Source organism: Pempheris klunzingeri, chromosome 23, assembly GCF_042242105.1.
Source record: "Pempheris klunzingeri isolate RE-2024b chromosome 23, fPemKlu1.hap1, whole genome shotgun sequence".
Classification (NCBI taxonomy): domain Eukaryota; kingdom Metazoa; phylum Chordata; class Actinopteri; order Acropomatiformes; family Pempheridae; genus Pempheris; species Pempheris klunzingeri.
In genome coordinates this window covers 12,702,311-12,729,261 of record NC_092034.1, presented here as the reverse complement: position 1 = coordinate 12,729,261, position 26,951 = coordinate 12,702,311, and the positions used below count along the sequence as shown (strand labels likewise).

The 26,951-nt window shown below is 37.9% G+C and overlaps 1 protein-coding gene across 1 annotated transcript; it reads right to left on the bottom strand.

The window, feature by feature from the left end:
• Positions 1 to 411: 411 nt before the first annotated feature.
• LOC139223256 (fibronectin-like) lies at positions 412 to 23,240 on the bottom strand. The gene is made up of 21 exons (XM_070855233.1): positions 23,207 to 23,240; positions 22,290 to 22,460; positions 19,253 to 19,510; positions 17,756 to 18,013; positions 16,474 to 16,731; positions 15,156 to 15,413; positions 14,531 to 14,788; positions 13,245 to 13,502; positions 11,784 to 12,041; positions 11,123 to 11,380; positions 7,688 to 7,945; positions 7,030 to 7,287; positions 6,372 to 6,629; positions 5,732 to 5,989; positions 5,072 to 5,329; positions 3,611 to 3,868; positions 2,954 to 3,211; positions 2,329 to 2,586; positions 1,689 to 1,946; positions 947 to 1,204; positions 412 to 513 (listed from the first exon to the last, which is right to left on the bottom strand). Exons 1-21 carry the CDS (start codon positions 23,238 to 23,240, stop codon positions 458 to 460), a joined length of 4,905 nt encoding a protein of 1,634 aa, XP_070711334.1. The 3' UTR covers positions 412 to 457.
• Positions 23,241 to 26,951: the final 3,711 nt, after the last annotated feature.

Below are 26,951 nucleotides of genomic sequence, written 5' to 3'. Positions count from 1 at the left end.
GCACAACATGTTACATGAAATAATAACCATAATAATATAAATGGATAATGTGTTTTGATATAGCAAAGTATTCAATATCATTTAAGATAGAATATCCATAAATACTGTACTTGCATGATTTTAAACAACTATTATAATAATCAATATATCGTAATTCATGACAAAATTGCTTTAATACAAGTTGATGCAGGAATTGTGCTTATTATGCTCCAGAGCTTCTCCAATTTTCAATTCATTTTAATATTTTGTTTATTCATAAAGTTATAAAGCAGGGATTTATATTTATATTTTTATATAAACATACAGAATAGCAGCCAAGTTTTAGCAACAGTTAGAGTAGATCCAAACACATATCAAATAATGAAAAACAAATATAGGAAACATAAGATCAAAGCAGTAGTGTTGTGATTAGGGGATCAATTAAAATGAAGCTGACGAAAATGCACATATTAATTGGTTACTCAAGGCAAAGACCATGTAATAAATATAACAAATGCATATACTCACGAGGCCCTTTTGTTGAAGGATGCAGAGTCAAACAAGTTTTGGCAAGATGATATTTGTTTACATGGAAAGAAGAATATGTTAGGATGAATTGATATTTTGCAAATAGCTCCTGAAACTCTGATCTGTACATTTGTCTATAATGCATTTAAAATTTAGTTGTACTATATTTAAATTGAAAATAAAATGTGGAACAAAGAAAGGAAGAGCAGTGGATTCCCACAATGCAGGATGGAAATAAATCAGCTTTCATGCACATTTGGTTGAATTTCACCTTCTGCTGCTGCAAAATAATTTTGCTGACACTACCCAACACTCATCATGTAGTGGCAACAACTATATCACAACTAATCAACCATAGGTAGCCATGAAATTATTTCTGTAGAGGAAGCAACAGTGTTATGTCTGGTAAAGTGTAGATTAATGAAGTCAAATATCTTACCAATGACTGCATCAATGGTTACTCCACTGCTTCTGACGCTCTCAAACACAGAGAAGAGAGTGAATGTATATTTAGTTCCAGCAGTGAGAGATGAGACTGTGTGAGTTACTGGTCCATCTCCATCTGGTGCAGTGATGTTTATCTCTATACCATTAAAGTGGAGCACAAAGCTGACATTGTTGTTCACTTTATCCCACTGCAGAGTGATACTGGTCTCATCCTGTCCTGTTAATCTGAAGTTTTCTGTGTTTGGAGGAGCTGAAAAAGTAAAAAGAGCAATGAAAAAAACAAATGAATGAAGGACTATTAGTAAAAGTGTCTGTTCACTTCAGCTGTGCCCACATAAAAAGAAAAAAAACTGTTTGTTCTATCTGACAGAACAAGTGAAAAAAAGTATTTTGTCATTATTACAAATGTTTTTTCTCTGGAGTGAGTTCACAAGTTTTAGACTCACACATAAAACTTCATTTGACAAAATAATCATATTCAACAATAAATGAAAATTCACAACATAACAAGAGTTTAAAAACCTAGAAAATCTGAGTTTAAAAAAGATGTACTGTGTGGACCACAACAGTTCTAATAAAGTAAAAAATGAAGTGTATGTTGTGAATGAGAACATTAATTTGCTGAATATTATGTTGGGCAGATATGTTCTTTTGGTTTTACACTGTTGCAAAGAAAAGCTGATGATGGTCACCAATGGAGATACAGTACATAGGAATTAAGTGACATATCTTACCAGTGACTGCATCAATGGTTACTACACTGCTTGTGAAGCTCTCAAACACAGAGAAGAGAGTGAATGTGTATTGAGTTGCAGCAGTGAGAGATGAGACTGTGTGAGTTACTGGTCCATCTCCAGCTGGTGCAGTGATGTTTATCTCTGTCCCATTAAACTGGAGCACAAAGCTGACATTGTTGTTCACTTTATTCCACTGCAGAGTGATACTGGTCTCATCCTGTCCTGTTGATCTGAAGCTTTCTGTGTTTGGAGGAGCTGAAAAAGGGGAAAGGAGAAGTGCAATGATTTAACCAAGTAGTTCCTCCTGGCTGTTAAAATGTTCAATTTTGCATCCCCATATGAAATACAATGCTTACGATAACAGAAAAAATATGTAATAGGTGTTTGTATTGAAAGATTTATGTTTATGAATCCAAGCGTCACATTGTTTGAAGTAATTTCAGATCAAAAAATATGAATGGCAACTTAAAGTTCTCTCAAATGAGATCTTTCTAGTTGAAAAAAAGTGAGAACACAGTAGTAAATCACATTTTAAATGCGTATTACTCAATGAATGATTATTATAATGATCACATATGTTTGTTTCACAGTAGCAATCAATTGCTATACAGCATAGTAAGAAAGTCAAATATCTTACCAGTGACTGCATCAATGCTTACTCCACTGCTTCTGACGCTCTCAAACACAGAGAGGAGAGTGAATGTGTATTGAGTTGCAGCAGTGAGAGATGAGACTGTGTGAGTTACTGGTCCATCTCCAGCTGGTGCAGTGATGTTTATCTCTGTCCCATTAAACTGGAGCACAAAGCTGACATTGTTGTTCACGTTATTCCACTGCAGAGTGATACTGGTCTCATCCTGTCCTGTTGATCTGAAGCTTTCTGCATTTGGAGGAGCTGAAAAGGGAAAAAGAGCAGTGACTGAGTTTATCAAGTATCTCGTCCTGGCTGTTTAAATGATCCATGAAAGAGAAAATGTTTAACAGGTGTTTGTGAATCCGAGTGTCACATTGTATGAAAAAGTCACAAAGATCACACAGTGTTCAAGAACAGAGATGTACCCAAAACTAAAATATGAATAGCAACTAAAAAATCTCTTAAATTAGATTTGTCAGTAAAAAGTATTTGCTCTGTTAGCAAAAACACAATATTAAGTCAAGAGTAAATGAAGAGGATTCAATGAATGACTGTCATACTCAACAATTATAATGTTGTTTCACCATACTAAAAACTTCCTATAAAGCAAGAAAGTCAAATATCTTACCAGTGACTGCATCAATGGTTACTCCACTGCTTCTGACGCTCTCAAACACAGAGAGGAGAGTGAATGTGTATTGAGTTGCAGCAGTGAGAGATGAGACTGTGTGAGTTACTGGTCCATCTCCAGTTGGTGCAGTGATGTTTATCTCTGTCCCATTAAACTGGAGCACAAAGCTGACATTGTTGTTCACTTTATCCCACTGCAGAGTGATACTGGTCTCATCCTGTCCTGTTGATCTGAAGCTTTCTGCGTTTGGAGGAGCTGAGAAGGAAAAAGAGCAGTGACTGAGTTTATCAAGTATCTCATCCTGGCTGTTTAAATGATCCATTTTGCATCCTCACATAAAACATGTTGCTGACTATGAAATACTAAAAGGCTTAACAGGTCTTTGTACTGAAAGATTTCTTTTTGTGAATCCAAGATTCACATTGTATTCAAAATAACATAGATCACACAGTGTTTGAGAACAAAGATGTACCCAAAACTAAAATAAGAATAGCAACTTTAAGGTCTCTCAAATGAGATCTTTGTGGGTGAAAAACTATTTACATCGTTAGCAAAACCACAGTATTAAGTCAAAGAGTAAATGCAGAGGATTTAATGAGTGATTATTATATTCATTACTTAGATTTTTACTTCACAATAGTTAAAATATCTTACCAGTGACAGCATCAATGCTTACTCCACTGCTTCTGACGCTCTCAAACACAGAGAGGAGAGTGAATGTGCATTGAGTTGCAGCAGTGAGAGATGAGACTGTGTGAGTTACTGGTCCATCTCCAGCTGGTGCAGTGATGTTTATCTCTGTCCCATTAAACTGGAGCACAAAGCTGACATTGTTGTTTACTTTATTCCACTGCAGAGTGATACTGGTCTCATCCTGTCCTGTTGATCTGAAGCTTTCTGCATTTGGAGGAGCTGAGAGAGGAAAAAGAGCAGTGACTGAGTTTATCAAGTATCTCGTCCTGGCTGTTTAAATGATCCATGAAAGAGAAAATGTTTAACAGGTGTTTGTGAATCCGAGTGTCACATTGTATGAAAAAGTCACAAAGATCACACAGTGTTCAAGAACAGAGATGTACCCAAAACTAAAATATGAATAGCAACTAAAAAATCTCTCAAATTAGATTTGTCAGTAAAAAGTATTTGCTCTGTTAGCAAAAACACAATATTAAGTCAAGAGTAAATGAAGAGGATTCAATGAATGACTGTCATACTCAACAATTCTAATGTTGTTTCACCATACTAAAAACTTCCTATAAAGCAAGAAAGTCAAATATCTTACCAGTGACTGTATCAATGGTTACTACACTGCTTCTGACGCTCTCAAACACAGAGAGGAGAGTGAATGTGTATTGAGTTGCAGCAGTGAGAGATGAGACTGTGTGAGTTACTGGTCCATCTCCAGCTGGTGCAGTGATGTTTATCTCTGTCCCATTAAACTGGAGCACAAAGCTGACATTGTTGTTCACTTTATCCCACTGCAGAGTGATACTGGTCTCATTGTGTATTAATATGTAGCTTTCTACGTTTGGAGGAGCTTAAAAAAAGACAAGCGATTAGTGAGAAAATGCATCAACAAAGGACTGTCAGTAAGAATGTCACTGTTCCCTCTGGCTATCAAAGATGGCCTATATTGTATCTCCATGTGAGTAAAAAGGAAAGCTGTTTGTAAGAGAGAGAACAAGTGAAACAGTTCTTTACTAAATATGTTTTTTCCACATCTGGTTGCCCCATTTCATACTCAAATCCATCCTTCCATCCATCCATTATCTATACCGCTCATCTGTCACGGTCGTGGGGAAGCTGGAACAAATCCCAGCTGACTTCAGGTGAGAGGCGGTGTACACCCTGTAGTGGTCGCCCGCCAATCATAGGGCTGACATATAGAGACAGACAACCATTCATCTCACACTCACACCTACGGGCAATTTAGAGTGACCAATTAACCTGCATGTCTTTGGACTGTGGGAGGAAGCTGGAAGTGTATAATGAGAAGTAGCAAATTCATAAAATACCCAGCAAATATGTGTTTTTAGTTTTAGACTGGTGGACTGAGAAACAGATGATGGCAAGCTAAGGATATACAGTACAGTGTGTAGAAATGAAGGGATATCTTACCAGTGACAGCATCAATGCTTACTCCACTGCTTCTGACGCTCTCAAACACAGAGAGGAGAGTGAATGTGTATTGAGTTGCAGCAGTGAGAGATGAGACTGTGTGAGTTACTGGTCCATCTCCAGCTGGTGCAGTGATGTTTATCTCTGTCCCATTAAACTGGAGCACAAAGCTGACATTGTTGTTCACTTTATTCCACTGCAGAGTGATACTGGTCTCATCCTGTCCTGTTGATCTGAAGCTTTCTGCGTTTGGAGGAGCTGAGAAGGAAAAAGAGCAGTGACTGAGTTTATCAAGTATCTCGTCCTGGCTGTTTAAATGATCCATTTTGCATCCTCACATAAAACATGATGCTGACTGTGAAAGAGAAAATGTTCAACAGGTGTTTGTGAATCCGAGTGTCACATTGTATAAAAAAGTCACAAAGATCACACAGTGTTCGAGAACAGAGATGTACCCAAAACTAAAATATGAATAGCAACTAAAAAATCTCTCGAATTAGATTTTTCTCAGTAAAATATATTTTCCCTGTTAGCAAAAACACAATATTAAGTCAAGAGTAAATGAAGAGGATTCAATGAATGACTGTCATACTCAACAATTCTAATGTTGTTTCACCATACTAAAAACTTCCTATAAAGCAAGGAAGTCAAATATCTTACCAGTGACAGCATCAATGGTTACTCCACTGCTTCTGACGCTCTCAAACACAGAGAGGAGAGTGAATGTGTATTGAGTTGCAGCAGTGAGAGATGAGACTGTGTGAGTTACTGGTCCATCTCCATCTGGTGCAGTGATGTTTATCTCTGTCCCATTAAACTGGAGCACAAAGCTGACATTGTTGTTCACTTTATCCCACTGCAGAGTGATACTGGTCTCATCCTGTCCTGTTGATCTGAAGCTTTCTGCGTTTGGAGGAGCTGAAAAAGGGGAAAGGAGAAGTGCAATGATTTAACCAAGTAGTTCCTCCTGGCTGTTAAAATGTTCAATTTTGCATCCCCATATGAAATACAATGCTTACGATAACAGAAAAAATATGTAATAGGTGTTTGTATTGAAAGATTTATGTTTATGAATCCAAGCGTCACATTGTTTGAAGTAATTTCAGATCAAAAAATATGAATGGCAACTTAAAGTTCTCTCAAATGAGATCTTTCTAGTTGAAAAAAAGTGAGAACACAGTAGTAAATCACATTTTAAATGCGTATTACTCAATGAATGATTATTATAATGATCACATATGTTTGTTTCACAGTAGCAATCAATTGCTATACAGCATAGTAAGAAAGTCAAATATCTTACCAGTGACAGCATCAATGCTTACTCCACTGCTTCTGACGCTCTCAAACACAGAGAGGAGAGTGAATGTGTATTGAGTTGCAGCAGTGAGAGATGAGACTGTGTGAGTTACTGGTCCATCTCCAGCTGGTGCAGTGATGTTTATCTCTGTCCCATTAAACTGGAGCACAAAGCTGACATTGTTGTTCACTTTATTCCACTGCAGAGTGATACTGGTCTCATCCTGTCCTGTTGATCTGAAGCTTTCTGCGTTTGGAGGAGCTGAGAAGGAAAAAGAGCAGTGACTGAGTTTATCAAGTATCTCATCCTGGCTGTTTAAATGATCCATTTTGCATCCTCACATAAAACATGATGCTAACTGTGAAAGAGAAAATGTTTAACAGGTGTTTGTGAATCCGAGTGTCACATTGTATGAAAAAGTCACAAAGATCACACAGTGTTCGAGAACAGAGATGTACCCAAAACTAAAATATGAATAGCAACTAAAAAATCTCTCAAATTAGATTTGTCAGTAAAAAGTATTTGCTCTGTTAGCAAAAACACAATATTAAGTCAAGAGTAAATGAAGAGGATTCAATGAATGACTGTCATACTCAACAATTATAATGTTGTTTCACCATACTAAAAACTTCCTATAAAGCAAGAAAGTCAAATTTCTTACCAGTGACTGCATCAATGCTTACTCCACTGCTTCTGACGCTCTCAAACACAGAGAGGAGAGTGAATGTGTATTGAGTTGCAGCAGTGAGAGATGAGACTGTGTGAGTTACTGGTCCATCTCCAGCTGGTGCAGTGATGTTTATCTCTGTCCCATTAAACTGGAGCACAAAGCTGACATTGTTGTTCACTTTATCCCACTGCAGAGTGATACTGGTCTCATCCTGTCCTGTTGATCTGAAGCTTTCTGCGTTTGGAGGAGCTGAAAAGGGAAAAAGAGCAGTGACTGAGTTTATCAAGTATCTCATCCTGGCTGTTTAAATGATCCATTTTGCATCCTCACATAAAACATGTTGCTGACTATGAAATACTAAAAGGCTTAACAGGTCTTTGTACTGAAAGATTTCTTTTTGTGAATCCAAGATTCACATTGTATTCAAAATAACATAGATCACACAGTGTTTGAGAACAAAGATGTACCCAAAACTAAAATAACAATAGCAACTTTAAGGTCTCTCAAATGAGATCTTTGTGGGTGAAAAACTATTTACATCGTTAGCAAAACCACAGTATTAAGTCAAAGAGTAAATGCAGAGGATTTAATGAGTGATTATTATATTCATTACTTAGATTTTTACTTCACAATAGTTAAAATATCTTACCAGTGACAGCATCAATGCTTACTCCACTGCTTCTGACGCTCTCAAACACAGAGAAGAGAGTGAATGTGCATTGAGTTGCAGCAGTGAGAGATGAGACTGTGTGAGTTACTGGTCCATCTCCAGCTGGTGCAGTGATGTTTATCTCTGTCCCATTAAACTGGAGCACAAAGCTGACATTGTTGTTTACTTTATTCCACTGCAGAGTGATACTGGTCTCATCCTGTCCTGTTGATCTGAAGCTTTCTGCATTTGGAGGAGCTGAGAGAGGAAAAAGAGCAGTGACTGAGTTTATCAAGTATCTCGTCCTGGCTGTTTAAATGATCCATGAAAGAGAAAATGTTTAACAGGTGTTTGTGAATCCGAGTGTCACATTGTATGAAAAAGTCACAAAGATCACACAGTGTTCGAGAACAGAGATGTACCCAAAACTAAAATATGAATAGCAACTAAAAAATCTCTCAAATTAGATTTGTCAGTAAAAAGTATTTGCTCTGTTAGCAAAAACACAATATTAAGTCAAGAGTAAATGAAGACGATTCAATGAATGACTGTCATACTCAACAATTATAATGTTGTTTCACCATACTAAAAACTTCCTATAAAGCAAGAAAGTCAAATATCTTACCAGTGACTGCATCAATGCTTACTCCACTGCTTCTGATGCTCTCAAACACAGAGAGGAGAGTGAATGTGTATTGAGTTGCAGCAGTGAGAGATGAGACTGTGTGAGTTACTGGTCCATCTCCAGCTGGTGCAGTGATGTTTATCTCTGTCCCATTAAACTGGAGCACAAAGCTGACATTGTTGTTCACTTTATTCCACTGCAGAGTGATACTGGTCTCATCCTGTCCTGTTGATCTGAAGCTTTCTGCGTTTGGAGGAGCTGAAAAGGGAAAAAGAGCAGTGACTGAGTTTATCAAGTATCTCATCCTGGCTGTTTAAATGATCCATTTTGCATCCTCACATAAAACATGTTGCTGACTATGAAATACTAAAAGGCTTAACAGGTCTTTGTACTGAAAGATTTCTTTTTGTGAATCCAAGATTCACATTGTATTCAAAATAACATAGATCACACAGTGTTTGAGAACAAAGATGTACCCAAAACTAAAATAACAATAGCAACTTTAAGGTCTCTCAAATGAGATCTTTGTGGGTGAAAAACTATTTACATCGTTAGCGAAACCACAGTATTAAGTCAAAGAGTAAATGCAGAGGATTTAATGAGTGATTATTATATTCATTACTTAGATTTTTACTTCACAATAGTTAAAATATCTTACCAGTGACTGCATCAATGCTTACTCCACTGCTTCTGACGCTCTCAAACACAGAGAAGAGAGTGAATGTGTATTGAGTTGCAGCAGTGAGAGATGAGACTGTGTGAGTTACTGGTCCATCTCCAGCTGGTGCAGTGATGTTTATCTCTGTCCCATTAAACTGGAGCACAAAGCTGACATTGTTGTTCACTTTATCCCACTGCAGAGTGATACTGTTCTCATTGTGTGTTAATATGTAGCTTTCTACGTTTGGAGGAGCTTAAAAAAAGACAAGCGATTAGTGAGAAAATGCATCAACAAAGGACTGTCAGTAAGAATGTCACTGTTCCCTCTGGCTATCAAAGATGGCCTACATTGTTTCTCCATGTGAGTAAAAAGGAAAGCTGTTTGTAAGAGACAGAACAAGTGAAACAGTTCTTTACTAAATATGTTTTTTCCACATCTGGTTGCCCCATTTCATACTCAAATCCATCCTTCCATCCATCCATTATCTATACCGCTCATCCGTCACGGTCGTGGGGAAGCTGGAACAAATCCCAGCTGACTTCAGGTGAGAGGCGGTGTACACCCTGTAGTGGTCGCCCGCCAATCATAGGGCTGACATATAGAGACAGACAACCATTCATCTCACACTCACACCTACGGGCAATTTAGAGTGACCAATTAACCTGCATGTCTCTGGACTGTGGGAGGAAGCTGGAAGTGTATAATGAGAAGTAGCAAATTCATAAAATACCCAGCAAATATGTGTTTTTAGTTTTAGACTGGTGGACTGAGAAACAGATGATGGCAAGCTAAGGATATACAGTACAGTGTGTAGAAATGAAGGGATATCTTACCAGTGACAGCATCAATGCTTACTCCACTGCTTCTGACGCTCTCAAACACAGAGAGGAGAGTGAATGTGTATTGAGTTGCAGCAGTGAGAGATGAGACTGTGTGAGTTACTGGTCCATCTCCAGCTGGTGCAGTGATGTTTATCTCTGTCCCATTAAACTGGAGCACAAAGCTGACATTGTTGTTCACTTTATTCCACTGCAGAGTGATACTGGTCTCATCCTGTCCTGTTGATCTGAAGCTTTCTGCGTTTGGAGGAGCTGAGAGAGGAAAAAGAGCAGTGACTGAGTTTATCAAGTATCTCATCCTGGCTGTTTAAATGATCCATTTTGCATCCTCACATAAAACATGTTGCTGACTATGAAATACTAAAAGGCTTAACAGGTCTTTGTACTGAAAGATTTCTTTTTGTGAATCCAAGATTCACATTGTATTCAAAATAACATAGATCACACAGTGTTTGAGAACAAAGATGTACCCAAAACTAAAATAAGAATAGCAACTTTAAGGTCTCTCAAATGAGATCTTTGTGGGTGAAAAACTATTTACATCGTTAGCAAAACCACAGTATTAAGTCAAAGAGTAAATGCAGAGGATTTAATGAGTGATTATTATATTCATTACTTAGATTTTTACTTCACAATAGTTAAAATATCTTACCAGTGACAGCATCAATGCTTACTCCACTGCTTCTGACGCTCTCAAACACAGAGAGGAGAGTGAATGTGTATTGAGTTGCAGCAGTGAGAGATGAGACTGTGTGAGTTACTGGTCCATCTCCAGCTGGTGCAGTGATGTTTATCTCTGTCCCATTAAACTGGAGCACAAAGCTGACATTGTTGTTCACTTTATCCCACTGCAGAGTGATACTGGTCTCATCCTGTCCTGTTGATCTGAAGCTTTCTGCGTTTGGAGGAGCTGAGAAGGAAAAAGAGCAGTGACTGAGTTTATCAAGTATCTCGTCCTGGCTGTTTAAATGATCCATTTTGCATCCTCACATAAAACATGATGCTAACTGTGAAAGAGAAAATGTTTAACAGGTGTTTGTGAATCCGAGTGTCACATTGTATGAAAAAGTCACAAAGATCACACAGTGTTCGAGAACAGAGATGTACCCAAAACTAAAATATGAATAGCAACTAAAAAATCTCTCAAATTAGATTTGTCAGTAAAAAGTATTTGCTCTGTTAGCAAAAACACAATATTAAGTCAAGAGTAAATGAAGAGGATTCAATGAATGACTGTCATACTCAACAATTATAATGTTGTTTCACCATACTAAAAACTTCCTATAAAGCAAGAAAGTCAAATATCTTACCAGTGACTGCATCAATGCTTACTCCACTGCTTCTGATGCTCTCAAACACAGAGAGGAGAGTGAATGTGTATTGAGTTGCAGCAGTGAGAGATGAGACTGTGTGAGTTACTGGTCCATCTCCAGCTGGTGCAGTGATGTTTATCTCTGTCCCATTAAACTGGAGCACAAAGCTGACATTGTTGTTCACTTTATTCCACTGCAGAGTGATACTGGTCTCATCCTGTCCTGTTGATCTGAAGCTTTCTGCGTTTGGAGGAGCTGAGAGAGGAAAAAGAGCAGTGACTGAGTTTATCAAGTATCTCATCCTGGCTGTTTAAATGATCCATTTTGCATCCTCACATAAAACATGATGCTGACTGTGAAAGAGAATATGTTTAACAGGTGTTTGTGAATCCGAGTGTCCCATTGTATAAAAAAGTCACAAAGATCACACAGTGTTCGAGAACAGAGATGTACCCAAAACTAAAATATGAATAGCAACTAAAAAATCTCTCAAATTAGATTTTTCTCAGTAAAATATATTTTCTCTGTTAGCAAAAACACAATATTAAGTCAAGAGTAAATGAAGAGGATTCAATGAATGACTGTCATACTCAACAATTATAATGTTGTTTCACCATACTAAAAACTTCCTATAAAGCAAGAAAGTCAAATATCTTACCAGTGACTATATCAATGGTTACTCCACTGCTTCTGACGCTCTCAAACACAGAGAGGAGAGTGAATGTGTATTGAGTTGCAGCAGTGAGAGATGAGACTGTGTGAGTTACTGGTCCATCTCCAGCTGGTGCAGTGATGTTTATCTCTGTCCCATTAAACTGGAGCACAAAGCTGACATTGTTGTTCACTTTATTCCACTGCAGAGTGATACTGGTCTCATCCTGTCCTGTTGATCTGAAGCTTTCTGCGTTTGGAGGAGCTGAAAAGGGAAAAAGAGCAGTGACTGAGTTTATCAAGTATCTCGTCCTGGCTGTTTAAATGATCCATGAAAGAGAAAATGTTTAACAGGTGTTTGTGAATCCGAGTGTCACATTGTATGAAAAAGTCACAAAGATCACACAGTGTTCGAGAACAGAGATGTACCCAAAACTAAAATATGAATAGCAACTAAAAAATCTCTCAAATTAGATTTTTCTCAGTAAAATATATTTTCTGTTAGCAAAAACACAATATTAAGTCAAGAGTAAATGAAGAGGATTCAATGAATGACTGTCATACTCAACAATTATAATGTTGTTTCACCATACTAAAAACTTCCTATAAAGCAAGAAAGTCAAATATCTTACCAGTGACAGCATCAGTGCTTACTCCACTGCTTCTGATGCTCTCAAACACAGAGAGGAGAGTGAATGTGTATTGAGTTGCAGCAGTGAGAGATGAGACTGTGTGAGTTACTGGTCCATCTCCAGCTGGTGCAGTGATGTTTATCTCTGTCCCATTAAACTGGAGCACAAAGCTGACATTGTTGTTCACTTTATCCCACTGCAGAGTGATACTGTTCTCATTGTGTATTAATATGTAGCTTTCTACGTTTGGAGGAGCTTAAAAAAAGACAAGCGATTAGTGAGAAAATGCATCAACAAAGGACTGTCAGTAAGAATGTCACTGTTCCCTCTGGCTATCAAAGATGGCCTATATTGTATCTCCATGTGAGTAAAAAGGAAAGCTGTTTGTAAGAGACAGAACAAGTGAAACAGTTCTTTACTAAATATGTTTTTTCCACATCTGGTTGCCCCATTTCATACTCAAATCCATCCTTCCATCCATCCATTATCTATACCGCTCATCTGTCACGGTCGTGGGGAAGCTGGAACAAATCCCAGCTGACTTCAGGTGAGAGGCGGTGTACACCCTGTAGTGGTCGCCCGCCAATCATAGGGCTGACATATAGAGACAGACAACCATTCATCTCACACTCACACCTACGGGCAATTTAGAGTGACCAATTAACCTGCATGTCTCTGGACTGTGGGAGGAAGCTGGAAGTGTATAATGAGAAGTAGCAAATTCATAAAATACCCAGCAAATATGTGTTTTTAGTTTTAGACTGGTGGACTGAGAAACAGATGATGGCAAGCTAAGGATATACAGTACAGTGTGTAGAAATGAAGGGATATCTTACCAGTGACAGCATCAATGCTTACTCCACTGCTTCTGACGCTCTCAAACACAGAGAGGAGAGTGAATGTGTATTGAGTTGCAGCAGTGAGAGATGAGACTGTGTGAGTTACTGGTCCATCTCCAGCTGGTGCAGTGATGTTTATCTCTGTCCCATTAAACTGGAGCACAAAGCTGACATTGTTGTTCACTTTATTCCACTGCAGAGTGATACTGGTCTCATCCTGTCCTGTTGATCTGAAGCTTTCTGTGTTTGGAGGAGCTGAGAGAGGAAAAAGAGCAGTGACTGAGTTTATCAAGTATCTCGTCCTGGCTGTTTAAATGATCCATGAAAGAGAAAATGTTTAACAGGTGTTTGTGAATCCGAGTGTCATATTGTATGAAAAAGTCACAAAGATCACACAGTGTTCAAGAACAGAGATGTACCCAAAACTAAAATATGAATAGCAACTAAAAAATCTCTCAAATTAGATTTGTCAGTAAAAAGTATTTGCTCTGTTAGCAAAAACACAATATTAAGTCAAGAGTAAATGAAGAGGATTCAATGAATGACTGTCATACTCAACAATTATAATGTTGTTTCACCATACTAAAAACTTCCTATAAAGCAAGAAAGTCAAATATCTTACCAGTGACTGTATCAATGGTTACTACACTGCTTCTGACGCTCTCAAACACAGAGAGGAGAGTGAATGTGTATTGAGTTGCAGCAGTGAGAGATGAGACTGTGTGAGTTACTGGTCCATCTCCAGCTGGTGCAGTGATGTTTATCTCTGTCCCATTAAACTGGAGCACAAAGCTGACATTGTTGATCACTTTATCCCACTGCAGAGTGATACTGGTCTCATCCTGTCCTGTTGATCTGAAGCTTTCTGCGTTTGGAGGAGCTGAGAGAGGAAAAAGAGCAGTGACTGAGTTTATCAAGTATCTCGTCCTGGCTGTTTAAATGATCCATTTTGCATCCTCACATAAAACATGATGCTGACTGTGAAAGAGAAAATGTTTAACAGGTGCTTGTGAATCCGAGTGTCACATTGTATAAAAAAGTCACAAAGATCACACAGTGTTCAAGAACAGAGATGTACCCAAAACTAAAATATGAATAGCAACTAAAAAATCTCTCAAATTAGATTTTTCTCAGTAAAATATATTTTCTCTGTTAGCAAAAACACAATATTAAGTCAAGAGTAAATGAAGAGGATTCAATGAATGACTGTCATACTCAACAATTATAATGTTGTTTCACCATACTAAAAACTTCCTATAAAGCAAGGAAGTCAAATATCTTACCAGTGACTGCATCAATGCTTACTCCACTGCTTCTGACGCTCTCAAACACAGAGAGGAGAGTGAATGTGTATTGAGTTGCAGCAGTGAGAGATGAGACTGTGTGAGTTACTGGTCCATCTCCAGCTGGTGCAGTGATGTTTATCTCTGTCCCATTAAACTGGAGCACAAAGCTGACATTGTTGTTCACTTTATTCCACTGCAGAGTGATACTGGTCTCATCCTGTCCTGTTGATCTGAAGCTTTCTGCGTTTGGAGGAGCTGAGAGAGGAAAAAGAGCAGTGACTGAGTTTATCAAGTATCTCGTCCTGGCTGTTTAAATGATCCATGAAAGAGAAAATGTTTAACAGGTGTTTGTGAATCCGAGTGTCACATTGTATGAAAAAGTCACAAAGATCACACAGTGTTCAAGAACAGAGATGTACCCAAAACTAAAATATGAATAGCAACTAAAAAATCTCTCAAATTAGATTTGTCAGTAAAAAGTATTTGCTCTGTTAGTAAAAACACAATATTAAGTCAAGAGTAAATGAAGAGGATTCAATGAATGACTGTCATACTCAACAATTATAATGTTGTTTCACCATACTAAAAACTTCCTATAAAGCAAGAAAGTCAAATATCTTACCAGTGACTGCATCAATGCTTACTCCACTGCTTCTGACGCTCTCAAACACAGAGAGGAGAGTGAATGTGTATTGAGTTGCAGCAGTGAGAGATGAGACTGTGTGAGTTACTGGTCCATCTCCAGCTGGTGCAGTGATGTTTATCTCTGTCCCATTAAACTGGAGCACAAAGCTGACATTGTTGTTCACTTTATTCCACTGCAGAGTGATACTGGTCTCATCCTGTCCTGTTGATCTGAAGCTTTCTGCGTTTGGAGGAGCTGAGAAGGAAAAAGAGCAGTGACTGAGTTTATCAAGTATCTCATCCTGGCTGTTTAAATGATCCATTTTGCATCCTCACATAAAACATGTTGCTGACTATGAAATACTAAAAGGCTTAACAGGTCTTTGTACTGAAAGATTTCTTTTTGTGAATCCAAGATTCACATTGTATTCAAAATAACATAGATCACACAGTGTTTGAGAACAAAGATGTACCCAAAACTAAAATAAGAATAGCAACTTTAAGGTCTCTCAAATGAGATCTTTGTGGGTGAAAAACTATTTACATCGTTAGCAAAACCACAGTATTAAGTCAAAGAGTAAATGCAGAGGATTTAATGAGTGATTATTATATTCATTACTTAGATTTTTACTTCACAATAGTTAAAATGTCTTACCAGTGACAGCATCAATGCTTACTCCACTGCTTCTGACGCTCTCAAACACAGAGAGGAGAGTGAATGTGTATTGAGTTGCAGCAGTGAGAGATGAGACTGTGTGAGTTACTGGTCCATCTCCAGCTGGTGCAGTGATGTTTATCTCTGTCCCATTAAACTGGAGCACAAAGCTGACATTGTTGTTCACTTTATTCCACTGCAGAGTGATACTGGTCTCATCCTGTCCTGTTGATCTGAAGCTTTCTGCGTTTGGAGGAGCTGAGAGAGGAAAAAGAGCAGTGACTGAGTTTATCAAGTATCTCGTCCTGGCTGTTTAAATGATCCATTTTGCATCCTCACATAAAACATGATGCTGACTGTGAAAGAGAAAATGTTTAACAGGTGTTTGTGAATCCGAGTGTCACATTGTATAAAAAAGTCACAAAGATCACACAGTGTTCAAGAACAGAGATGTACCCAAAACTAAAATATGAATAGCAACTAAAAAATCTCTCAAATTAGATTTTTCTCAGTAAAATATATTTTCTCTGTTAGCAAAAACACAATATTAAGTCAAGAGTAAATGAAGAGGATTCAATGAATGACTGTCATACTCAACAATTATAATGTTGTTTCACCATACTAAAAACTTCCTATAAAGCAAGGAAGTCAAATATCTTACCAGTGACTGCATCAATGGTTACTCCACTGCTTCTGACGCTCTCAAACACAGAGAGGAGAGTGAATGTGTATTGAGTTGCAGCAGTGAGAGATGAGACTGTGTGAGTTACTGGTCCATCTCCAGCTGGTGCAGTGATGTTTATCTCTGTCCCATTAAACTGGAGCACAAAGCTGACATTGTTGTTCACTTTATTCCACTGCAGAGTGATACTGGTCTCATCCTGTCCTGTTGATCTGAAGCTTTCTGCGTTTGGAGGAGCTGAGAAGGAAAAAGAGCAGTGACTGAGTTTATCAAGTATCTCGTCCTGGCTGTTTAAATGATCCATGAAAGAGAAAATGTTTAACAGGTGTTTGTGAATCCGAGTGTCACATTGTATGAAAAAGTCACAAAGATCACACAGTGTTCAAGAACAGAGATGTACCCAAAACTAAAATATGAATAGCAACTAAAAAATCTCTCAAATTAGATTTGTCAGTAAAAAGTATTTGCTCTGTTAGTAAAAACACAATATTAAGTCAAGAGTAAATGAAGAGGATTCAATGAATGACTGTCATACTCAACAATTATAATGTTGTTTCACCATACTAAAAACTTCCTATAAAGCAAGAAAGTCAAATATCTTACCAGTGACTGCATCAATGCTTACTCCACTGCTTCTGACGCTCTCAAACACAGAGAGGAGAGTGAATGTGTATTGAGTTGCAGCAGTGAGAGATGAGACTGTGTGAGTTACTGGTCCATCTCCAGCTGGTGCAGTGATGTTTATCTCTGTCCCATTAAACTGGAGCACAAAGCTGACATTGTTGTTCACTTTATTCCACTGCAGAGTGATACTGGTCTCATCCTGTCCTGTTGATCTGAAGCTTTCTGCGTTTGGAGGAGCTGAGAGAGGAAAAAGAGCAGTGACTGAGTTTATCAAGTATCTCGTCCTGGCTGTTTAAATGATCCATTTTGCATCCTCACATAAAACATGTTGCTGACTATGAAATACTAAAAGGCTTAACAGGTCTTTGTACTGAAAGATTTCTTTTTGTGAATCCAAGATTCACATTGTATTCAAAATAACATAGATCACACAGTGTTTGAGAACAAAGATGTACCCAAAACTAAAATAAGAATAGCAACTTTAAGGTCTCTCAAATGAGATCTTTGTGGGTGAAAAACTATTTACATCGTTAGCAAAACCACAGTATTAAGTCAAAGAGTAAATGCAGAGGATTTAATGAGTGATTATTATATTCATTACTTAGATTTTTACTTCACAATAGTTAAAATGTCTTACCAGTGACAGCATCAATGCTTACTCCACTGCTTCTGACGCTCTCAAACACAGAGAGGAGAGTGAATGTGTATTGAGTTGCAGCAGTGAGAGATGAGACTGTGTGAGTTACTGGTCCATCTCCAGCTGGTGCAGTGATGTTTATCTCTGTCCCATTAAACTGGAGCACAAAGCTGACATTGTTGTTCACTTTATTCCACTGCAGAGTGATACTGGTCTCATCCTGTCCTGTTGATCTGAAGCTTTCTGCGTTTGGAGGAGCTGAGAGAGGAAAAAGAGCAGTGACTGAGTTTATCAAGTATCTCGTCCTGGCTGTTTAAATGATCCATTTTGCATCCTCACATAAAACATGATGCTGACTGTGAAAGAGAAAATGTTTAACAGGTGTTTGTGAATCCGAGTGTCACATTGTATGAAAAAGTCACAAAGATCACACAGTGTTCGAGAACAGAGATGTACCCAAAACTAAAATATGAATAGCAACTAAAAAATCTCTCAAATTAGATTTTTCTCAGTAAAATATATTTTCTCTGTTAGCAAAAACACAATATTAAGTCAAGAGTAAATGAAGAGGATTCAATGAATGACTGTCATACTCAACAATTATAATGTTGTTTCACCATACTAAAAACTTCCTATAAAGCAAGAAAGTCAAATATCTTACCAGTGACTGTATCAATGGTTACTACACTGCTTCTGACGCTCTCAAACACAGAGAGGAGAGTGAATGTGTATTGAGTTGCAGCAGTGAGAGATGAGACTGTGTGAGTTACTGGTCCATCTCCAGCTGGTGCAGTGATGTTTATCTCTGTCCCATTAAACTGGAGCACAAAGCTGACATTGTTGTTCACTTTATCCCACTGCAGAGTGATACTGGTCTCATTGTGTATTAATATGTAGCTTTCTACGTTTGGAGGAGCTTAAAAAAAGACAAGCGATTAGTGAGAAAATGCATCAACAAAGGACTGTCAGTAAGAATGTCACTGTTCCCTCTGGCTATCAAAGATGGCCTATATTGTATCTCCATGTGAGTAAAAAGGAAAGCTGTTTGTAAGAGACAGAACAAGTGAAACAGTTCTTTACTAAATATGTTTTTTCCATATCTGGTTGCCCCATTTCATACTCAAATCCATCCTTCCATCCATCCATTATCTATACCGCTCATCCGTCACGGTTGTGGGGAAGCTGGAACAAATCCCAGCTGACTTCAGGTGAGAGGCGGTGTACACCCTGTAGTGGTCGCCCGCCAATCATAGGGCTGACATATAGAGACAGACAACCATTCATCTCACACTCACACCTACGGGCAATTTAGAGTGACCAATTAACCTGCATGTCTCTGGACTGTGGGAGGAAGCTGGAAGTGTATAATGAGAAGTAGCAAATTCATAAAATACCCAGCAAATATGTGTTTTTAGTTTTAGACTGGTGGACTGAGAAACAGATGATGGCAAGCTAAGGATATACAGTACAGTGTGTAGAAATGAAGGGATATCTTACCAGTGACAGCATCAATGCTTACTCCACTGCTTCTGACGCTCTCAAACACAGAGAGGAGAGTGAATGTGTATTGAGTTGCAGCAGTGAGAGATGAGACTGTGTGAGTTACTGGTCCATCTCCAGCTGGTGCAGTGATGTTTATCTCTGTCCCATTAAACTGGAGCACAAAGCTGACATTGTTGTTCACTTTATTCCACTGCAGAGTGATACTGGTCTCATCCTGTCCTGTTGATCTGAAGCTTTCTGCGTTTGGAGGAGCTGAGAGAGGAAAAAGAGCAGTGACTGAGTTTATCAAGTATCTCATCCTGGCTGTTTAAATGATCCATTTTGCATCCTCACATAAAACATGTTGCTGACTATGAAATACTAAAAGGCTTAACAGGTCTTTGTACTGAAAGATTTCTTTTTGTGAATCCAAGATTCACATTGTATTCAAAATAACATAGATCACACAGTGTTTGAGAACAAAGATGTACCCAAAACTAAAATAAGAATAGCAACTTTAAGGTCTCTCAAATGAGATCTTTGTGGGTGAAAAACTATTTACATCGTTAGCAAAACCACAGTATTAAGTCAAAGAGTAAATGCAGAGGATTTAATGAGTGATTATTATATTCATTACTTAGATTTTTACTTCACAATAGTTAAAATATCTTACCAGTGACAGCATCAATGCTTACTCCACTGCTTCTGACGCTCTCAAACACAGAGAGGAGAGTGAATGTGTATTGAGTTGCAGCAGTGAGAGATGAGACTGTGTGAGTTACTGGTCCATCTCCAGCTGGTGCAGTGATGTTTATCTCTGTCCCATTAAACTGGAGCACAAAGCTGACATTGTTGTTCACTTTATTCCACTGCAGAGTGATACTGGTCTCATCCTGTCCTGTTGATCTGAAGCTTTCTGCGTTTGGAGGAGCTGAGAGAGGAAAAAGAGCAGTGACTGAGTTTATCAAGTATCTCGTCCTGGCTGTTTAAATGATCCATTTTGCATCCTCACATAAAACATGATGCTAACTGTGAAAGAGAAAATGTTTAACAGGTGTTTGTGAATCCGAGTGTCCCATTGTATAAAAAAGTCACAAAGATCACACAGTGTTCGAGAACAGAGATGTACCCAAAACTAAAATATGAATAGCAACTAAAAAATCTCTCAAATTAGATTTTTCTCAGTAAAATATATTTTCTCTGTTAGCAAAAACACAATATTAAGTCAAGAGTAAATGAAGAGGATTCAATGAATGACTGTCATACTCAACAATTATAATGTTGTTTCACCATACTAAAAACTTCCTATAAAGCAAGAAAGTCAAATATCTTACCAGTGACTGCATCAATGCTTACTCCACTGCTTCTGACGCTCTCAAACACAGAGAGGAGAGTGAATGTGTATTGAGTTGCAGCAGTGAGAGATGAGACTGTGTGAGTTACTGGTCCATCTCCAGTTGGTGCAGTGATGTTTATCTCTGTCCCATTAAACTGGAGCACAAAGCTGACATCATTGTCCACTTTACTCCACTGCAGAGTGATACTGGTCTCATCCTGTCCTGTTGATCTGACGTTTTCTGCATTGGGTGAAACTGACACAAACAGGACAACTGTTTATACTGCTGAGTCACAGATGGTTAATACTGATTTGCCCATTAACCCAAAATGTAAAACCGAGTCAAGTTTCTATATTTTGTGATGTTGAGACTGTCAATCACTTTTATGGTATGTTTTCCTTATTTTGAAACATGCATTTAAATAGCTGAAGTGCACAATTGGAGTATTCATTATATTCTATATATATTTTCAGATATATCATCAACTGCCTTCATCCAACAATAAACCTTCAGCAAAAATATGAAATGAATACTTGTGCTGTAACAGATGAAAGGAAAACTGCGGGAGCAGTCACTGCCTGACCACCGTCCTGTGTTATTGAACGAGGCGGTTACACAGCCCCCCGGGCCAGAGTTTGGTTGCCCATTGGCCCAGTGTCGAAACAGAGAGGTGCTCCCATCAGACCACATTTTTACTCGGTGCAGACCAATCCAGACAAAGTCCGTAGCTGCCAGATTTGTGATGATATCATTTTCTGTCTGATTTCGTATACTGAAACAGTGACATACACACATCAAGGTTGATTATGACCAAAGCACACTGCAACGCACTGTTAGTGATTATTGGGAATTACAATATAGTGTCTTATGTGACAATCTAAAAATTGCATGACGTGATCAACCACATGGAATATGTAGCCATTTAATCAGTACTATTTAAAATCAGTGCAACATAATCACCTTACAATCAAGGTATACTACTGGTACTATATGTCTACTACTAATACTGCTAGTATTCATCCCAGTCGTCATCATTGTATAACTATTAAATGCATACTGTACCTGGCTAGATCGACATAATTCTCCCTGCAGAATCTTTGAGCTTCAGTCCAATTCAGACTTGTACTGACCTTTACAAAGGATGATGTGCCATTTAATGTACCTGGAAATATATGGAAAAAAATCAGGTTGGACTTGTAGACAACAAGTGTGTTTGTTAAAAAAAAGTAGGAAGATCAAAGTATCCAGATTAGGTCATCTCACCTCCACACACATAGAAGAGGCATGATCTGTCTGGAAATGCTATGTAGAGGATCTATTTAGCCCTTTGTTAATCCTCACACTACATGAAAACTCACCATTGTAGCATATGAAAGCACGTTGGACATCACAGTTAGTGTCTCCCCATGTGCCAAAGTATGGACTCCCAGTCAGAAGCTGCACACAGTACTGGTCTCCTCCATTATTGCTGGGCTGTGTAATATACCAGTTTCTAAACTCTGTCTCTCCTTCTCCATAGAAGCTGCTGTCACTCAGAGACCATCTCCAGCTGTTTATCAAATCATCATCATCATAGAGACCTATCCAAGCCGAGCCTGTTCCAAAATATGTTCATTATACAACACAGCTGCAATTAAAAAAATGTTTTCAAGTATTTCATCGACTTAAAATGCAAATGATTTTACCAAACATCACTTGAACTACTCAGAACTTGCCTGTGTAATTCGATGCGGCGCTGCTAACGGCACTGACATCAGCTGTGTTTTCTATGGTGGCCAGGTCAGTGTAGACCTGTCTGCAGAAGCTCTGCGCTTCAGTCCAGTTCAGCGGTGTGCTCTCGAAGTAGTACTGACGAGTTTGACCAGAGGCAACACTTAGCAGTGCTCCTAAAACAAAGCATATTCAGACTTCAGTGAATATGAAGAGGCACTATGCATTTGGTGGCTGGAATTTCCCCCCTTGGGGGATCAATAAAAGTGAATTGAATTGAACAATATTAGTGGGGATTCACAAAGATTCTTTCTTTTGTATTTTGAGACTGTAAGTAATAATAATAAAACTAAACAAAAACAAAGCCTCTTCCTCATTAATGATATTTTAGTATGCTAACTTATCTGCAAGAACTGGAAGCAGCCATTTTTAAGGAGTTAAAAATGTTTTTGTACATAGTTGTTTCCTTTTTTCATAGTTCATAGTTATACACTGTGAAGAAATAGCTCCCTCTCCCTGCCATCTCTGCCATGACATTGACTGGACTGTGCTGTATCATGACTACAGTCCACAGAAACAATGAATGCATCACTGAACCTGAACCAGCCCTGTTGGATTTAATACCTTAACAATTATCCCACTGCAGCTTGAGCCAAATCAGGTTTTAATCTGCCTGAGTAAATCACTGCTCACAACAAGAAAATAACAAAAAGAACCAGTTCAACTCTCACATTGAGAAGATTTAATCGTGGTTAAGCCATGTAAAGCACTTTGTGACTTTTGTTTCAAGAGGTGGTACATAAATCAAGTTTATTACTATTAACTACCAGGTGAAACTGTAAAACAGTTGTGAATGATGTGAATAAATGTGTGTATGACTGGGTGTTTAAACAGTGAAAATAATCACACGAGAGGCACCGACCTGTGAGGACGAAGGTGATCAGCCCATAATCCATGAGTTAAACCTTAGTAAAAATGCATTTGAAATATAACATGTTAATCTATTCCTTCTAAAATGTGTCAACCAGCTCCATTAATCTTTTATATGAAATGCCCCACAGACTTCGATTCAAAATATGGTACAGTTAATGATTCCACTTACCATTATGTCTTTGACTTCTTCCAGCGTAAAAAATACAGAACTTCAAAAGCCCTTGACCCTCAGTAGCTGAGTGCTGCTTGTATGGCAGCTCAGGATTTAATGTTTGATATCTACCAATGCTCAGCTTCTGAGTGTCTCAAGTCTTTAGTAAAGGGTGCACTTAGAGAAGTTCAGTGAAGAAAAACAGACCGACAATGACAGACACAAGCTTGATACAGGAATAAGGAAGTAAGCAGCTTTAATATTCACTGATGCAAAGGAATGCAGTTCTGGTCAAACTGTGTGTATTCTTTGTGACACGCTACTGGTTCTCATGAATTCATGTCACTGGGGGACTTTTTTAAAGCAGATTATTTTTAAAGCAGAATCAAACTGAAGATATTGTGTTAATTCATTTAATTAGTTAATTCACTCTTTGATTATTTTCTTTATTTCAAATGAAAAATTAACATCCAATAACATCTTTATTTTATATACTAAAAAATACTTTTACTACTTTACTACTAATAATACTTTTATTCTACTCTGGTGTTACATGACTGACTTATTTCAACTTAAATTGTTACACCTACACCATCAGTTTCACCAAAATTTCATAAATGTAACAACCTTGAAGCACTCAGTTCAGTGCTATTTCCTCCTTCCCTAAGTCTGTTTTCTTATATTAGTAAAATGACAATTTAGGTAAAGTAAAATCAAAAAATTCTGCATAATGTTTGTTTATGAGAAAGTCTTAGCTCGTGCGAAGTACTGATTAACCTGCTAAGTACCACCCCCTCTCAATGTCATGAGTGCTATGCTAAGAGGAAGCACTTATAAGTCGGGGATTTTCCACATGAGACACTGATGTGTCAAACTTTGCATAGTTATATTTATTAGTCCTCTCCTGGTGGAAGGTATCTTCTTTTTTTAACTTATACTGACTGTGACTCTTTCATTCACAGTCAATCTAGTAACATGAGATCTTCAAATAGTTCAAAGTGACAATCAAATAGTATTTGTACTAGAAATGCACATCCCTCGCAGTTACATTGCCTCCTTATAAATTCAATGTCCACTGTGGATTACTTTTGTGGAAAATATATATATATATATTATTTATATATAACATATAAATCCAAATATACTCTACTACATTCTACAGCGCATCTATGAATCCTAAACAATGTGCCATCAACATCTTATTGTAATATTGTAATGTTTAGTAGCTGCTCTGTATGTATGCTTTAGGGGAACTGTCAGTCTGTCCAGACATAATCAGTATCACCACCACATTCTTCTACTTGGTTACTCGCTCAGGGGCATCTTGTGAGTAGCTGTCATGCTCATGTTCAATTTACTGGATATGCACTTCCATATCCTTGTGAATGTTGACATGATACATACCTGTGTGCATACATGACCTGCCCACATGCTTTTAAATCATCACTTGAGGTGAACTAAAAGGTGTATGCAGTCAAAGGGGAATATTTTAGTCTAATCAGTGGAGTGCACACAATGCACAAGTGCAAATTTCCAAATAGTGAACTACACAGTGAAAACATGCTAACTGCTAACTCAGACCCTGACTACATTTCATTGTTAGCTCTACCCTGATAGTAGCCTGCAGCACTGGCAAAGTCACTAACTATATCTATAGAGATTTAAACAGTGGCCTACTCATTCATAATGATATCACACTAAATACAATATTATACAAGCACATATTACAACATCATTAATATTGCAAGTGTACAATAGGTATGTGTTTTATCTGTATTATACTATATAGCCCAGAAAGTAAAGCACAGTAGTTTAATAGTTTAAGAAACATACAGTTTTAGGCTGACAGTTTTTGAAACAGTCTTCTGGAATATTTTTCTCACTCGCTCACACCTTGCAGGAGCCCAGTGCGCCTGTGCGGACCGGCGACTGGAAGGAGGCAGATGCTGCCTTCAGGGCTATACCGGAAAAATCTGAATAATGTAAAAAAAAAAAAAAAAGACTGAAATGACCAATTTAATTTTTCACACACACTTTTGGCACAAATATCTACAGCTGTATTTATTTCATGAATGAACTATGGTATATGTGTGAAATAATTTTGTATTTATGTACATGAACATGTATGTTGGTTCAGCTCTGCTGTCACAAGGACCGATACAGAAAATCCATAACCCTGTTTAATAACTCACCTCTGGCTGGCAGAGAGCTCTCAGCACCCTCTACCATTTAACATGAACATGTTACTCCTGGTTCTTAAACTTGCACTACAGTTATTATTAACTTGCACTTTGGTTTTACTCAAACGCACATTACATCTGGTACTGTTTATAGTCTATATTACATTTTGTATTTATTTACCTGCAAAACTTGGAACATTTTGTACATTTTTTATTTTGCTTATTTATTTGTTTGTACTCATGGTGGTGGTCACTTAACCTTCTATGCTATTGTAGCACCAGAATTTCCCCCCGGGGATCAATAAGGTACTTCTATCTATCTATCTATCTATCTATCTATCTATCTATCTATCTATTAATGTGCTGTAAGCAACTAACATTTATGGAAAATTGAAGTACTTTTATGTTTGAAAAAGATTTTGACAACAGCCTATTTCCACTTAAAATAGTATGTTGAATGCTAATTTTCACGTTAGCGTAGTTTTCCCTGTAAATGTAAAAGTGTGTGCTATGTTGTGGAAATAAACAGTCTCTCCCTGGCCAGCACTATGGCTGACAATTAGCAACCAGCTCAGCTGGCAGGTATACAGTTACTTTATATCTCTGACTGACTGACTGATTTTATTAACTGAGACTATTTCATTAAAAAATGTTTGCCATTGAGTGTTTACTTAAAAGGTAAAACTAAGGATAAGCCAATGGAGCTCAGCACAAGCTTATTTCGATTGTGGTTGCTATGGGAATGGATCTCGCTAGCTAACGTTAGCTAACACTTTCCAATGTTAAATATTACCGCCAACATATTGGTGACGACTACAACAGAGCTATGGCAGTGAATATTGGACTTACATTCTCCATGTAGACAGAAACACCACTTTGCCATGATGATAATGTAGTTTTGTGTTTGCGGGGTTTGGATTTAATGTTAGCAGGTGGCTAACTGTGACTGTCCTGCCCCCTGCTGGCCACCGTAGGACAACACAGCCTGTCCCATTCAGTGTCAGCCAGGCCGCTGACACACTACACACAATACTGACTCAGCTGAAAGGAATAGAGACACTTTTTTATTCACTTTTATCAGACACACGTATGCTTTTCAAATTCTATTGCTCAACATTTTTGTTTCCTAATAAAGATTTTTTTTAATGTTACCATAGCACAAAGAAATTCTGTGCTTTGGTAATGTGGAAGAATAACAAATGAAAAGGACAGTGTCATGTGTGATTTGGTCTATGTTATAGTGATGCAGCTTACTCGTTTTAATTTTATACATGTGTAAAATCATAACAATTCCCTATTATATTTATTGTTTCATTCTACTTTTTGTCTGGTCACTGACATCGTCTCTTTATTTGCATATTTCATTGTTTCACTCTCCAGTTTTTGTTATTGCTCAGGGATTG

Bases quoted from the DNA above. Each gene is read 5' to 3' on its own strand.
- LOC139223256 (XM_070855233.1), bottom strand. From the start codon at position 23,240: ATGGATTATGGGCTGATCACCTTCGTCCTCACAG. The intron at 3,869-5,071 runs GTAAGATATCCC...TTCCTCTCTCAG, and splicing joins AAGCATTGATGCTGTCACTG to CTCCTCCAAATGCAGAAAGC. The intron at 1,205-1,688 runs GTAAGATATGTC...TTACTTTTTCAG, and splicing joins AACCATTGATGCAGTCACTG to CTCCTCCAAACACAGAAAAC.